General features: G+C 33.6%; 2 protein-coding genes across 5 annotated transcripts; one reads left to right on the top strand and one right to left on the bottom strand.

Annotated features, from left to right (window-relative positions):
- The first annotated feature begins 339 nt into the window (after positions 1 to 339).
- LOC11411048 (phosphatidate cytidylyltransferase 1) lies at positions 340 to 7,133 on the top strand. 4 transcript variants are annotated; one of them, XM_024776735.2, is made up of 13 exons: positions 340 to 474; positions 1,185 to 1,263; positions 1,425 to 1,553; positions 2,355 to 2,611; positions 2,925 to 3,076; positions 3,259 to 3,400; positions 4,384 to 4,540; positions 4,759 to 4,806; positions 4,905 to 4,991; positions 5,574 to 5,702; positions 5,815 to 5,871; positions 6,474 to 6,557; positions 6,647 to 7,133. In XM_024776735.2, the coding sequence occupies exons 3-13, from the start codon at positions 1,476 to 1,478 to the stop codon at positions 6,734 to 6,736; spliced, it is 1,281 nt and encodes a 426-aa protein (XP_024632503.1). In that variant the 5' UTR covers positions 340 to 474; positions 1,185 to 1,263; positions 1,425 to 1,475; the 3' UTR covers positions 6,737 to 7,133. The 4 variants fall into 4 exon arrangements, with proteins under 4 accessions (XP_024632503.1, XP_039686287.1, XP_024632501.1 ...); XM_039830353.1 differs by lacking the exon at positions 340 to 474 and adding an exon at positions 781 to 799; XM_024776733.2 differs by lacking the exon at positions 340 to 474 and adding an exon at positions 836 to 853.
- Positions 7,134 to 9,015: 1,882 nt separating this feature from the next.
- Positions 9,016 to 13,664, bottom strand: LOC11416645 (alkaline ceramidase). Its single transcript, XM_003594153.4, has 3 exons — positions 13,468 to 13,664; positions 11,100 to 11,421; positions 9,016 to 9,973 (listed from the first exon to the last, which is right to left on the bottom strand). Exons 2-3 carry the CDS (start codon positions 11,351 to 11,353, stop codon positions 9,460 to 9,462), a joined length of 768 nt encoding a protein of 255 aa, XP_003594201.1. The 5' UTR covers positions 11,354 to 11,421; positions 13,468 to 13,664; the 3' UTR covers positions 9,016 to 9,459.
- Positions 13,665 to 14,823: the final 1,159 nt, after the last annotated feature.

The raw sequence follows: 14,823 nt of genomic DNA, 5'->3' as shown, positions 1-14,823 counted from the left end.
CAAACAGATAGTTAACATTTCTAAATACTAGTACTCGAAAGAAAGTAGACACTATGTAATAATAAAAATGCTATAAAATTGTCCTTTTTATGTCTTTGCTAGAAATGAACAATCTTGATTGTAGAAATTCAGGTCTTTGCACACCTTGACAAATCATTTAGCTTATTGTACCAAAAAAAAAATATCATTTAGCTTACCAAATATATCATATATTAGGAAATTTCCTAAACTGGCTTCCAATTTCGTGCTCTTTTACCGAGATTTTTTAGCTTTCTAGTTACAACCATAAATGACAAAAACACCCTTAAATAAAATTTAATTTCCAATTTCATCCAAAACCTTTGCAATCTCTCTCTTCTTCTTCCAACCAAAAACCCTTTCCTTCATTATCAATCATCTCCTCTTTCAAAATAGTTCTTCTCTCCACATAACAGCAAGTTTGCAAGATTTGAAAGCAATTTTGAAACAAGGAAGGTTAGAAAATTGTGTTCTTGATTCATTTATGTTTTTTCCCTCATTTCAATTCATGATGATTTTGATTGTGTGTTCTGCATTCTATTTATGCTGTTCTTGGTTGGTCACAGGACCAAACACATTGCATTTGGTCACATTCAATCAAGAGAGAGAAAATCTAATAACAGTGAAAAAAAAATCAGAAAAGGGATCATATGCCATGCCAGTGAAGAAGAGTGCATCTGTGGTCTCGCCGGACACGACGACGGTGATGACGGTGGCGACGAAGATGTTGAAGACCAAATGCAATGTGTTGGTCCTGTGACCAACTTTCGCTGTCAATTTGGTATGATGTTTCTGCGTGGGGGTTTTGTGGGAGTAGAGGCAAGGGACAATTTTGGTATTAATGCAAAATTTTAAGTTAATTTGGGTGTAACTAGAAAATTATACGGGGGTGTGTTTAAAAAAATCTCTTTTTTTTTAGAGGTGCTTATTTATTGTTATAAATTAGCCTTTTTTTTCTCTCTTCAAAATTCAATTTAAATTATAAAAACAACTAAAAAATAAATAAAGGAATCTTCGTGCGCTGTTTATTCAGTTAAGAAGAAAGAACAATTCATTTTTTTTATTTTTTTATTTTGAGAATTTGAGAACATATTAACATAAAAAGCTTCACCACCGTTTGGCTTATTAATATTCTTTTCTTCTTCTTCTTCTTCTTCTTCGTTCAGTAGAGTTCGCATTTCATTCCCAACACCCGTCTTCTTCCGCCGCCAACCGCTCTCGCAGCTCCACTTCCAGTTCACTCGGGTATTTTAATTTTTCAACTCTTTTCTCTTTGGATTTACTTTATTCGATTTTACTTTCCAATTAATTAATCTCTTTTATTTTTAATTTCACTTTATGGAACTATTTGATTTTGGTTTTTGAATCTCAAACTTCGATATTATCGTTTCACATTTACTTTGCAGGTTATATATTCATTTTTTTACATTGATTTGGTGAAATTTGATTCAAGAGCTATGCAAAAGGATACTAGTCCTACTTCTACTTCTTCCTCAGGAGGAGGACGAATTAGGCACCGAAAACGTTCTAATGAGGTGCTTAATTTACTTCTTTAATCACTTTGTTTTTCTCGCTTTTAATTGCTCATTGTTTTTATTTATAAACAAATGTATTCTGTATTAGTAGTTTTTTTTCATGTTAGATAGTTCAAAAATTTGTCAAATGTGTCTAAATAGGGAGACATGATTGGAATTTGGAAGAAAAGTCAATTTTTTTTAAGAATAAATATAGGTTTTAGGGACCGTTTGGATCAGGCTTATTTTGAGCTTATACAAAACATCGTATGCAAATAAATAACCTTTTATGTATTATCATAAACTTGTCAATGTAGTTTATGTAAAAACAGTTTATGAAGATGTACTTTTCGTTGATGAAAACTCATAAATTAACATAAAAGTTTATTTATATGCATAAGCTCAAAAATAAGTCAATCCAAACGGGCCCTTGTACTTTTATCATTTGTATTATGTTACTTCTTGATGTTGTTGCCAGAATGACAGTGTGTCATTGTGATTTTAGAAAAAAATATATATTTGGGGATTAAACAAAAGCGTGGGTAATTTTTCAAATTCTTCCGGACGTGCAATTAATATGTAAAATGATTTAGGAACTGAATTTCTGCCGTATCTATTTGGAAAAGTATCTGTATACTATTTCAAGACAATTTATTGTATAAAGTCTTTGACAGTTACCGTATAAAATACACCCCCGAGTTAAACTTTGCATTGATCCGAGGAGAGAGAAAATTGCAATAAAGAAATCAAAATTGTATTAATATACGTTGCCGGGTGTCAATTGATGCATCAAAATAACTTTTCTGAATGTCTTTATATCAGGTTATTCCAGAAGTTAGTAAAGCGAACGGCAGCGGCCAATTACTTGTTAATGACAAAAGCAAATACAAGTCCATGTTAATTCGTGCGTATTCGTCCGTTTGGATGATTGGGAGCTTTGTGTTGATCATCTATATGGGTCACCTCTACATTACTGCGATGATTGTTGTTATCCAAATCTTTATGGCAAGAGAATTGTTCAATCTACTCCGTCGAGCTCATGAAGATAAGCAGCTTCCTGGATTTAGGCTATTGAATTGGTATGTATTACAAACTCATTAACCTTTCATCAAGGCAATTTATTATTTTCGAGTTAGCGTTGTCAATTTCCGCCATGGAGGTGCCATGGCCATGCCGTCATAGCGTGGCAGATTTTGTGCCAGCTGCCATAGGCCATGACATCTATTATATCTGTCATAGGGCCGCAACATCTATTATATTTGCCATAAGCCGCAACACCATGTTTATATGGTGAGTTTTTGGCTGACCGTCATAATCCACCATCCGATTTAGAATAAAAATAAAATTCATGTAATAACTTGTTAATGTTTTAATTGGCATATACCATTTCAGGCACTTTTTCTTCACTGCAATGCTATTTGTTTATGGACGTATTCTGAGTCAACGTCTGGTTAACACGGTAAATTCAGACAAGGTTTTATATCGGCTTGTGAGCAGTCTTATAAAGTATCATATGGTTGTCTGCTACTCCCTGTACATTACAGGTAATTGTGCATATCACTTTTATTGTTTTAATGTTCATTGGCTAGTTCTTGTGCAATGTCTCTGCCAGATGCCTGGCAAATTTGGTTTCTAGTTTTTTAGAATTGCAATTTTACTGATTATTTTACACCATTGTAAGGACTCTTATACTTTGATTGTCTTCCCTTTTATTGATTGGGCTCAGGATTTATATGGTTCATTCTCACATTGAAGAAGAAGATGTACAAGTACCAATTTGGACAGTATGCTTGGACACACATGATTCTAATCGTTGTATTTGGGCAGTCCTCTTTCACCGTGCCAAGCATTTTTGAAGGGATTTTCTGGTAATTTAATCAATAAAAGGAAATAATGATTGTTTAACAATTATACCCAAAAAACTTCTTAACTATTTGCATTGCTTGATATTTACTTTGTGGTGCTGTTCCTGATCCATGTAAACAACTTTTTCAGTTAGATTGACTGAATGGTATCTGATAGGTATTGATCCATAATAATCACCTGAAAGGATGGATAAGTGAATTTCATAATTGGTGAGCTTGTAAGCTAGATCACTTCGGTTGTTTTGAATTCTTGCCCAAACCGTAGAACTGACTGAAGCCTTAAGATAGGAAAAAAGATTAGGGATTGAGCAATGAGGAAAAAATTTCTACTGCATGGGAGGTGACCAAGTAATTATACTCTCCTCATGGATGACTTCTCGGAAAACCAATAAAGCTGTAAAATAGGATTACTTGCCGACTTTTCAGAGCATAGGGATAGAGTTTTAAAATGCATTACTATATTAAGCAAATATTGAATCAAATAGTCTTCAATTGGCTGTTGAACTTCCGATTACATTCATAAGCATAAATTAAGGTATTGATGGGAGCAATCAAACAAATGAAATGGTAGTATTTACAATATTGTTATAAGTTTGTTTGAAGAATTGATCTCGGTATATTGGAATCAGAGGTTAAATATCTGTCTGTTTAAATGGATATACTGTCTGCGCAGAATTGCTTATTTATATAATCCTAATTCCTAACCTCTATTCACACCTATATTATTCCTCCCAATTTACTTTTAAATTTTTTTATTGTTGAAGGTATTATGTTAATTCGTTTTCTCAATAAAAATTATTTTCTTTCTTGTAAAATGATATAATCTGACTGCCAAGATTTAAAGTAATTGTGTGTATATACTATGTAGCCTCATTAGAATAACTTGGTCATATATTTAATATCCTATTACGTGAACAACACATGTCACTGCTCTATTGCGTTTTATTTGAATTGATGTTACTGTTTCACTGATTTTTTTAATACAGGTTTCTTCTTCCAGCAACGCTTATTGTCATTAATGACATTGCTGCTTATATCTTTGGTTTCTTCTTTGGAAAAACCCCATTGATTAAACTATCTCCAAAGAAAACTTGGGAGGGTTTTATTGGGGCATCTGTTACAACCATCATATCTGCATTCATGGTGAGCAAATTGTAATTAGCTAATGAAGATTAAACATGTTTTTTGTGATGTTATATATTCATTATTGTAACATTATTCAATGACAGTAACTGCCGAGTAAAACTCCGTGAGAGCTTGATCATATTTATGGCAATTAAGTTCTTGCTTTTACTCTTAATGTATCAATGAAGTTATTCTGAACTGGATGCTAATGTCATTGTACAAAACTTATTTTGTAGCTTGCTAACATCATGGGTCGTTCTCAGTGGCTGACATGTCCAAGAAAGGTAGCTCTCTAACACATCACATATTAATAGGTCTTTTATTCAACAACCAGCTAACTTGTGTTCATTTCACATCATCGACACCGTTGGACTAAATGCAGGATTTGTCAACTGGTTGGCTTGACTGTGATCCTGGTTTTCTGTTTAAGCCAGAATCTTACTCATTGTTGGGATGGACTCCTCACTGGGTAAGCACTTGACATTCAGCTGAAGTTTGAATTCTATAACCTACTAGTATCTACTTTGCAGTGTATGATTATGTGGGATAGTAGTTTAAAATTCACCAGATAACTTATCCATATTTACCAATAACACATTTTGGATACCTCAAACATAACATCCAATTTGACTTGGTAGACTCAAAGAACTTGAAAAACGTATAAAATTGGAATGTGAATCTAATCAGGACAAAGAAGGATACGGGTTAGCTCGAAAACAGTTGGATTATAGACTCGTATAGCTCAATCAATTACTCCAACGACCATATCACTGACTTGGTCAAAATTATCATGAATGTAAAACCATCAAATCTGAACCATTCATTCTAAGTTCGATTTTTAAATAGAATTACCATTAGAAAGGTATCGACATAGGATTTGAAGGTGAACATTTCTACCAACCACTGAATGTTAAACGTTCTGTTTCCATATTGCGGTTGAGCTTATAAAATATGTCTGGACCCGACCGTAACAATGAAATGCCAGTCCATAAACCTGGAATGTCGGAAAATCATAACATTTGACACACACACTTTATGTTGTCTTGTGCAGTTTCCTTGGAAAGAGATATCGATCCTACCAGTTCAATGGCATGCTTTATGTCTTGGCTTGTTTGCTTCAATTATTGCACCTTTCGGAGGTTTCTTTGCAAGTGGTTTCAAAAGGGCTTTTAAGATAAAGGTATGCTCTTGCCACTTCCATTTTTCTGATCCAGATGTGATCATGCGAGCAAATATCACCCATTTAGGTCGGAGGTATAAATAGATTTGATGGGTGTTTCCATTTTTTGCAGGATTTTGGCGATAGTATTCCAGGACACGGTGGACTTACCGACAGAATGGACTGCCAGGTAGACTTTTGATGTTTCAATCTATAAATTTTCTAATTTGGTAATATTGGACTGCTTGGAAATATCATAATACCTAAACTATATTAGAAAGAATCAAAACCGCAGTTCTCTCTCTCACATCTCTACCCTGCTCCCAAAAAAAGTTGTAAAAAAAGGAGATATGAGGAACTTCCGAGGAAAAAAATGAGGAAACATTAAAGGAGATCTTGCACATTATTTATATAAATAGAAGGGAAATTCTAAATTCACTTAGTTCTAGTTATTGAAAACATGTAGATCTCGTAGGATCTTCAATGAACTTACTGAAAATATCTTCAATGGCTAATAAAGATATGCAATCAATAAAATGATTTAATATTGTTGTGAACGTAGTTTCAGGGATTTTGCGTTTATTGTGTCCAGTTATATACTGACCTACTTTTGCTCCTCCTCTCTCACTACATTTTAACTTAACCCCTCCTTTACATGCTGCTGCCTTTACTATTTGTCCTTTAGTTCTTTTCAGTTCATTATAAGTATGGGGGAATGGAAGTGAAAACCATCCTAGTACCCTTCTTTGATGTACAAGTCAAGCAATATTTGACCAATTTGTCCTTGTGTAGATGGTTATGGCAGTATTTGCATATATATACCATCAGTCATTTGTTGTGCCGCAAAGTTTATCGGTTGAAATGATTTTGGACCAGGTATTTTATTTACAAAAATGCGAGCAACGCACTTTTAAATATCATTTTGAAAAATGTTGTCTTTATGGTGTTTGCACTGTTTGCTTCAGATATTGATGAGCCTGTCATTCGAGGAACAAGAAGCTCTGTATAGGAGGCTTGGAGAAGTGTTGCAACAAGGAATTCAAAGGATGTATTAGATCCGTTGCAAGGTGTATTTGTCCTTTCTCCTTCTATTTGATTCCTTCATTTACAAGGGTTAGGGTAAAGGATACTTTGTAAATGTAGGTTTTGAGTGAAACGAATCAAAGACTTGGAACCTGTCAAGATGTGTACAGCGTGTATCTTGACAGTTAAAATATCCCATTCTGTTTCTCTCACTACTGTTCTTGAATTTTTTATTGACGGCTTTACTTGAACAGCCATTGGTCACTCAATATCTTGGAATATTCAAATAGCCAATGGCAGCTCAAGAAGAACGCCTGTATTGTTTTTCAGTTCCTTGAGGGGAGTATTAACATTTTTCAATTAACTGTAATTTGAATGTAGTTGGATAACATATTCTACCGCAATAAACAATAAATCTTGTTCTAGTTACTATTGCATGTTGCCAATATTGTGAATCGAAACGCAGGCTGTCACGTTTGGATTAAAAAAAAAGGATGCTAATTGCTTTTCTACCTGTGATACTTTTTTGTTCAAATGGTTGCTGTGATTTTTAGTTCAAATACCCTGTTAAGCTTTGATTTCACCTTGATTTGGATTTAGAGCTCCGTTTATCGAAGATTATGTTGTCTCGAATTGTTGTCTTTTTTGCTGATAACTCCACAAAACAAAGTTGGTTATTCCCAAGTGAAAAGGAGATTTGGAATACGCTAGAAATGCAGAATTTCGAACACAACATGTTGGCTAAAGCCATTTTTTCAAAATGGAGAGAACCCCAACTCATTCTCCCAACCAATCAATATATATGCCTTGGGTTCTTAAGATAGCATGAGCACGAGCACAAGGATTACAAACTAAGAGAAAGGGATGAACCTTATTTTGTGTTAGTTGTCTTGTCACTCATGGATATAGGGGGAAGAATTAGACGGAAATTCAGAAAAGTATAACAATGTTAACCTTTGAAATTATAAAGGACCGACTTTAAAAACAAATAAAGGACAGATTTAAAGCTTTAAATTTAGGGATCTCGGGATAAATTTTGCCTAAAACCAATTACAGTATGTTGAAAATTATTTTTTACTACTATCACTGTTAACTTAGTTTCTTTTGAAAATATGTTAAAACCATAACCTTTTGAGAAAAGGGATTTGTGTTAGCTTGTGTAATTTCGGCCACTTAATTGGCTTATTGCAATAGTTTTTGAAATAGTTTCATGTTATGTCATACTTTTGAAAAGATTGAGTTATTAGAAAAGGGCAGGTATGAACAAGGAAAATTGCTTATCTCCCACACAAAATTGCTCACTCCCATACAAACTAACGAAAATATCTTTAACGTAACGTGACTTAAGTCACAGTCGATATCATCAACGTGAGTTAAATCACGTTGGACAATTCACGCTGCGTGAGTTAACAAACCATACTCAACCAATATAGGGACTTGATTCTCTCCATATGCAATAATATGATACTGCAACTGTAGTCGATCCAATTTTGCCAATGTAGTCAATTTCGAACCCTATGTTCCATGTTATTATTACAAATTATAACGATTTTAGTTTTCAGATATTGTAATTGTGTACACAAACTTTTTTTAGTACCAAGGAGGACTATTTCTTCCCCTACATAAACGTTTCCTTTGATGATTTATAACTAATTTATAACAGGATCGATAGTTTTTTTCCCCTTTAAAACCTTGATATAAAATAGTTTTTAATAAACCAAAATTTCAACTACACTTTCATAGAGATCACACGACATATAGCAAAATAGATATTGAACCACAACTGCACTTTTTCATAAAACTTGTTTTTAAAAAATTAGGGCTCAACCCTAATAGCGTTAATGCTCTCTAGATAAAAGAGGGAAGCATAAAACAATCTTGAAGAGTAACGAATGAAATATAATATTTATATGTGTTTGCAAGCGAGAAACATATCTCACTATCCAAGCCAATTTTGTGATATTAAATTAGACTCAACCTATATTCTAAAATAATATCAATGTCTACCATCATTTCACCAACCATATTATCTCACATTAAAAATAAAAAATTAAGATATTAAAAAATGTTTATAAATAGTGACACTATTTAACTTATACAAGCGAAATTTGTGATTTTTTTAGTCAAACTAGTCTAACAAAATTGACACCCGGAATAATCAAACATGATACCTTAATATGAACACATTCAAAGGTCCGAAGTGAACACCATCAAACCAACCAAAGTGGGTTCACAAATTTCAGAAAAAGTGCTTTTGATCAAACACAAAGTAAACTAACAGAATCAAGCACCAAGAAAAGCTGCTATTCAGTTTATATGAACCACAACTGCACTTTTTCAGTTGCAAAACATCAAATTCCCAACTAGCCTGGAAACTTTCATTTTGAAATTTCCCAGTGAAAGCAATTTTGAAGTTCCATAAGTTAATAATAACATACTCAAAACTCACCTAGAAAGGGTTACACAACATGTTACAAGTAAAAATGAGGTACTGGTATGAAACTTAGAATCAAACAACCAGTACTGCAAAACCTTTGGTTGTCAAAAGTAATGTTAACAGTCTAAGGCCAAGAAAGCATCCATATGGCATAAATATGGTACATGTCCTAAAACTGCAACAAAGTATATAAAAAATCATCGCCACTTACACCAATCTAAATCAGAAAAACAAAACTGAGAACCAAGAACGAAACACTGATAACTCTTCCAAAATGTATCATTAAAGAAAACCTTCATCATCTTCTACTATCTTCCCTTATTGGCTTTTTGGTTTCTCAATCTTCACATATGGCAAAACACCGAATAAACGAACGAATTTCGGAGACCAGCCACGTTGTTGAGCACGGCAAAACATCAGGAATGTGTTTGCAAAGTAGGAATTGAGTCCCATGAAAACATGCCATAAAGCATGACCCTGTGGATTAACCGGCCATTGGGATATCTCCTTGCAGAAAACTCGATCACATAACCAAAACAAACTTCCTAATAGAAGAGTGGCTACGTATAGCTTTGCTATCCACTTGGCGCACACATCTGCGGTATAGATGTAATACTTGTACATTCTTGGAATGCAGAGGAGACAGAGAATGACATAATGGACTTTGAAGCCAATGTCGAAACGGACAAATGAATGGACAACGGCAAAAGCAGCACCATAGAAAAATAGGAAGATGGGCATTGTACTACGGTAGTGCCAATCTGGAGAGTAGAGAATGTACATGTACAGCAGAATCTCCCACACCATAGGTGTTTCATCGCTCTGCTGTTGCCTAAATTCAAGCGCAACAAATGAAGAATAAATAGTTACCCAAAAACAATAGATATTGATTGAAAAACTTCACGTTCTTATAAGCTTTGACAAACTTAATAGCCTACGCATTACGATAGTGAACAAACGCCTAATTTCCTAAGAGCTTCAGCAGAAGAAAAATGTAACTAAAAAGGATTATATGCAAGTGAGCAGTCATGCATTTTGAAGCACTGTAATATGAGTGCAATATGAGGAGTGCTAGGAACACTCTAATACTCACTCACATTGGGTGAAATCTATGTGGGTACCACTCTTTGGAAATTGGTTCCACATAAAATGGTGAGACCCACTTGGGTTTCACCCAATAAGAGAGTGAGTGTTAGAAAGAGTGTCCCTAGCCTTTCTCATACAATATTATGCATATACAAAGAAAATTCCCAATGATTGTAAAAAGTTAGCTCTTATAGTACCAAAATTGTTCAATAATCAACCCTCAAGCATAATCAAACAGCTATTGTTTAGTCAAAATATTTTATTGATCAATCTTTCTAACCCAATCGAAATAAAACCCTTCCTCTTAGTAGCAAAAATAAGTTTGTCTAACATATGGAAATAAAGAAATACAAGGGGAGAAAAGGGATGTAGTCACAAAAAAATTAGCCCCCTAACTCAAATGCACAAATGTCTCGTGTGCATCAGATACAGTCATGTTCATTAGTAAGACAGCTATGCCGGTGGAAAACAACTAAACTAACATATCTATAAATTGCTATTGATGTATGGCTGCATGACCATACCAAAACCCAATTAATATTTCTGGTTTATTTGAAAAATGCTAACAAGTTCCCTTAGGGCATTGTTTAAAGAATCAAAAGAGGTAACTTTTGTATAGAAAATGATGTATTTATTACTTCCACAAGTGTTTGACTTGTATTTCCAAACAAAATTTTCTTTTACGGGTTCCTTAAACAATGCCCTTAGGGAACTTGTTTGCATGACCCTTAATATTTTCGTTACAAAACAAGGCTAATGCATGATGTATGTTGTACAAACATTTTATACGATGCAAAGCAACTCAAAAACAAAATGAAAGGAAACAACTAAAAGTTTAGATAGTGCAAAAGAAGAGAGAGATCAATACTTACACATGTTGTAAGGTAGCATGGTATAACATGCTTCCAAAGGCAAGCGTCATATTTGATACATGAAGAACACTAAATCTTTTCTCAAACCGTTGTCTAAAAGCATTTATAAGACCAATGAAAGCCAAGAGAATGGTCGGAATGTTGGATATTGTGTTGTAAAATTCTGCAATATAAGAAGAGTATGCATAATTTTTTTCACAACACTCAATCGTTGATGTAACTGGACCCCAGAAGCTAGATATTGTTTCTGCCATTCTCCTCTACAGCCAGATGATTTGCTTATCTAGATATTTGTATTTAAAGCTGCAGATATCAATAATTCCTGCAAATCACGTGGCAACATGCCAAAATTCAATCAGTCCTGCAACTTGTTTATAGGGATGGAAACAATAAGGCAGGAAGTTTTCGTAGATCAAGCACATCAGCATGTTAATCAGTATTATTATTAATATCGTATCGCGGAAAATATCAGATCGCCAAAAATTCGATATGATACATAGCGTAAGCCACAAAACGGTTCAAATAAATAATTATATATAAAATAAAGCATGCTACAAACAAATAAAAGCTAACCAAACAGAAATTAAAAATGAATTGATATACAACTTAAAATCTCAATAGTTCAAACAACTAGTAGAACCTGGTGCATAGTTGCACACATTATTGCAGAAAGCCATAAGCAGAAATTAAAAGTGACTTGAAATCCAAAATCTAAATAGTTCAAATCAACTAATAATTGGTAGTTCTAATAGTGATAAAAGATCTTTTTTTTTATGAACAATAAAAGATCTAATTATTCTCCTCTTCCCCAACATAATAATTGTCCTCATTTTCAGATAGTGAGGCATTTCCGTCAACTTCTTCAATTGAATTGTCTGAATCAATTTCCTTAAACTCTGCTTCTGATTCTACCAAGACAGGGTCATCATAGGTTTTTGGTATTATATCATGGGAAATACTGGATTTTACGAATGTTGCTCACACGAAACATATGAGCGTGTTTTTTTTATGACCAGCTACATCCACTGCCCCTCCTTGTTTTCTATAAAATAACAAGTTAAATACTCTTTGACTTTTTATTAAAAGAGCCACTACACATTCTTCGCTTTCGTTTGGGAATTTTTTCATAAGAAGTAGCAATTCTTTTATATTATTATATTGGGCCTACCTATTTGACCGACCCATCGGTTTCCAATAAAATATTATAATATTGGGCTTTATAAAAAAAATACATTAAAAGATACAAGCTAAAAATTGTGGAATTTCAATATGCATGCCATGACTGATATACCATATTTGTGCAATCTCGACGATATTTTGGAAATACCGAAGTTGCTAAATCGTATCGGATTTTGTATCGTCTACCCTAACTTCCGATACGGAAGAGCAGTATAGCGCTGATATGCCGGATATTTAACAACACTGATGTTAATTCACAAGGAAATCATGGCAGCTATGCTAAAACAACACAACATGAAAAAACAACAGAAAAATTGACAATTCATTCTAGTCCCAAGCACGGTTTTAGATAGTGGTAAGGGTTGTGGTGGCATTGCAGTTCTTGATATTGCGGAAAACCACAGTCAGATGCAGAGGACGCAATCACAATCATGGTCAGTTTAAGCAATATCAAAAACCGACATCTCACATCCTAGATCGCAGTTGCGGACCTCTATTTAAAATACGGGTTCAAAGGGCAAGATAAGTAAGCTATTGAAAGAGAACCTATAAGGATTTACACTTGATTCATTACCTTAAAAGAATAACAATGTCCATACATACGCAAGACACAAACTTAAAAAATCCTAACAATTGAAGCTGTAAATTACCTACTTATGAAATTCAAAATGACCAACAATGTTCAAACTGTGAATTCTGCAATTTCTAATACACCTTATTACACATACATGAAAATAAAAATAAAAGGTAAACTTATATCAACCACAATAAGTCACTGCCAAATAACAACCACAAAACAAAAAACATTGTAATTTGGTTTCAAAAACATAATATTTGACTAAATTCATCATAAGCGAAGATAGATATAATCAGATCCCACATGGATTAAAATCTAAAAGGTAAAAAAAAAAAAAAAAAAAAAAAAAATCCTCAAAATAATGCAGTCCAATTCTGCCAAAATTTGCAGAGAAGATCCAATCTGAATCGTTTTCCGTTCAAATTAAACAAAAGGGTCAGTGAAAAAACAAAAATTTATAGCATTGTCAACAATTTTCTTATGAGTTCGTGCCAAATAAGAAAAAAAAACGCTTCATGCTTAGGAAAAAAAACACACAAAAAACAACGACCCAGATGGTGAAAATATATAAGGCAATAATAAAAGCAATGAGATTGTGGAAAAGATGCATACTTGAGGAGATTGAAGAAGAAACAAGTAGATCGCATCCTGGGTTGGGTTCACTTCTGCGTTTGTTTTTGTTTGTGTGTTGAAAAATTTAATATTCGGTCAGATTAACAGAACAAAAGATGGGTCGGATGATCTCTTTTCCTCGTACGGCGTGAGTGATCTTAAACGACATTAATTTTGGGTTAATTAGGTTTTTTTGGGTACAAAGGTTAATTAGATTTTTTTATCTAAATTTAACAAACTTTTGATTCTTGTAATTTTTTTTTTTAGTATGAAGCCCTTTAAAACTCGATAAGTTTTTTCTTTTTTTAATATAGTAAAATTTATAAATATGGTTTACAATAGAACATTTCAACACAATTTAATCTATGTCGACTTCGTTTGGTGAAATAAAGTTTGATTGTTGTTGTTCTTATAGATTTTACAAAAGGGCAATATAAAAATATATTTATTTTTTGCGGGGAGCAAAAGGGCAATGTACATATTCCCATGAGCAGAACAATATGCAGGGGTCGAGATTTGAACATATGATTCTCATCAACAACAATTGAAATTGATGAAATTCACGTGGGAACAAATTAAGTATGAACTATACGCTCAATCATTGACGATATCATGCAAACCCTAACAAAGTGGTGTCAACGCATATGAATACACAAACGATGAAATTCATGTGGAAACAAATTAGGTATGAACTATACACTAAAACAATGATGATATCGCGCAAACCCCAACAAAGTGGTGTGTCAACGCATATGAATACACTTAATAAATATTTGTCTATATATACGCACACGATTTTTCCTACCTGCAAGTGACATTCGGCATTTGACTCAGACATATTAATTTCAAACATATGTGTCGCATTCTCTTTACTTTATTTTTAGTTAATTAAAAATATTAATTTTTAAAACATTAATTGTTTCCGGTATATCATACTTTTAGATGTTAACTTCAAATATAGCGTATTCTTTTCCTCTAAAAAAAGGAAGTGAGATCTATTTCCTTTCTTACGGACGGCAAGTTTTCATACTGTGTCATTCTCGTCGAGCATTGGATCATATCACTAACCAAGGTTTCCAACTAAAGGCTCAGGCAACCTATGAGCTTTTGACGAGGTCCTTGATGAATAGTTATTCCTATAGAACTTCCAAGTTTCAGTGACGGATCCAGAAATTTAAATAAGTGGGGTCAAATAATATAAGAGCGATGCTATATAGTGTGAAAGAAAACATAGCGAAAGCATCCCGAATCAAAACTAACCAATCACAATTTGTTGTTTGGCAAAATACAAGGAGGTGTTTACGGAAAAAACAGAAGTCAAGAAATAAACCTCCAATTAAAATTAGCATTGTCGAT

The sequence above is a fragment of the Medicago truncatula genome, chromosome 2 (assembly GCF_003473485.1).
Source record: "Medicago truncatula cultivar Jemalong A17 chromosome 2, MtrunA17r5.0-ANR, whole genome shotgun sequence".
Classification (NCBI taxonomy): domain Eukaryota; kingdom Viridiplantae; phylum Streptophyta; class Magnoliopsida; order Fabales; family Fabaceae; genus Medicago; species Medicago truncatula.
The sequence above is the reverse complement of the archived record's forward strand: the minus strand, read 5'-3'. Positions and strand labels throughout refer to the sequence as shown.

Coding starts and splice junctions, on each gene's coding strand:
- LOC11416645 (XM_003594153.4), bottom strand. CDS start 11,353: ATGGCAGAAACAATATCTAGCTTCTGGGGTCCAGTTACATCAACGATT. Junction 9,974..11,099: donor CATGCTACCTTACAACATGT/GTAAGTATTGAT, acceptor GCTTGAATTTAG/GCAACAGCAGAGCGATGAAA.
- LOC11411048 (XM_024776735.2), top strand. CDS start 1,476: ATGCAAAAGGATACTAGTCCTACTTCTACTTCTTCCTCAGGAGGAGGA. Junction 2,612..2,924: donor GGATTTAGGCTATTGAATTG/GTATGTATTACA, acceptor ATACCATTTCAG/GCACTTTTTCTTCACTGCAA. Junction 3,401..4,383: donor ATTTTTGAAGGGATTTTCTG/GTAATTTAATCA, acceptor TTTTTAATACAG/GTTTCTTCTTCCAGCAACGC.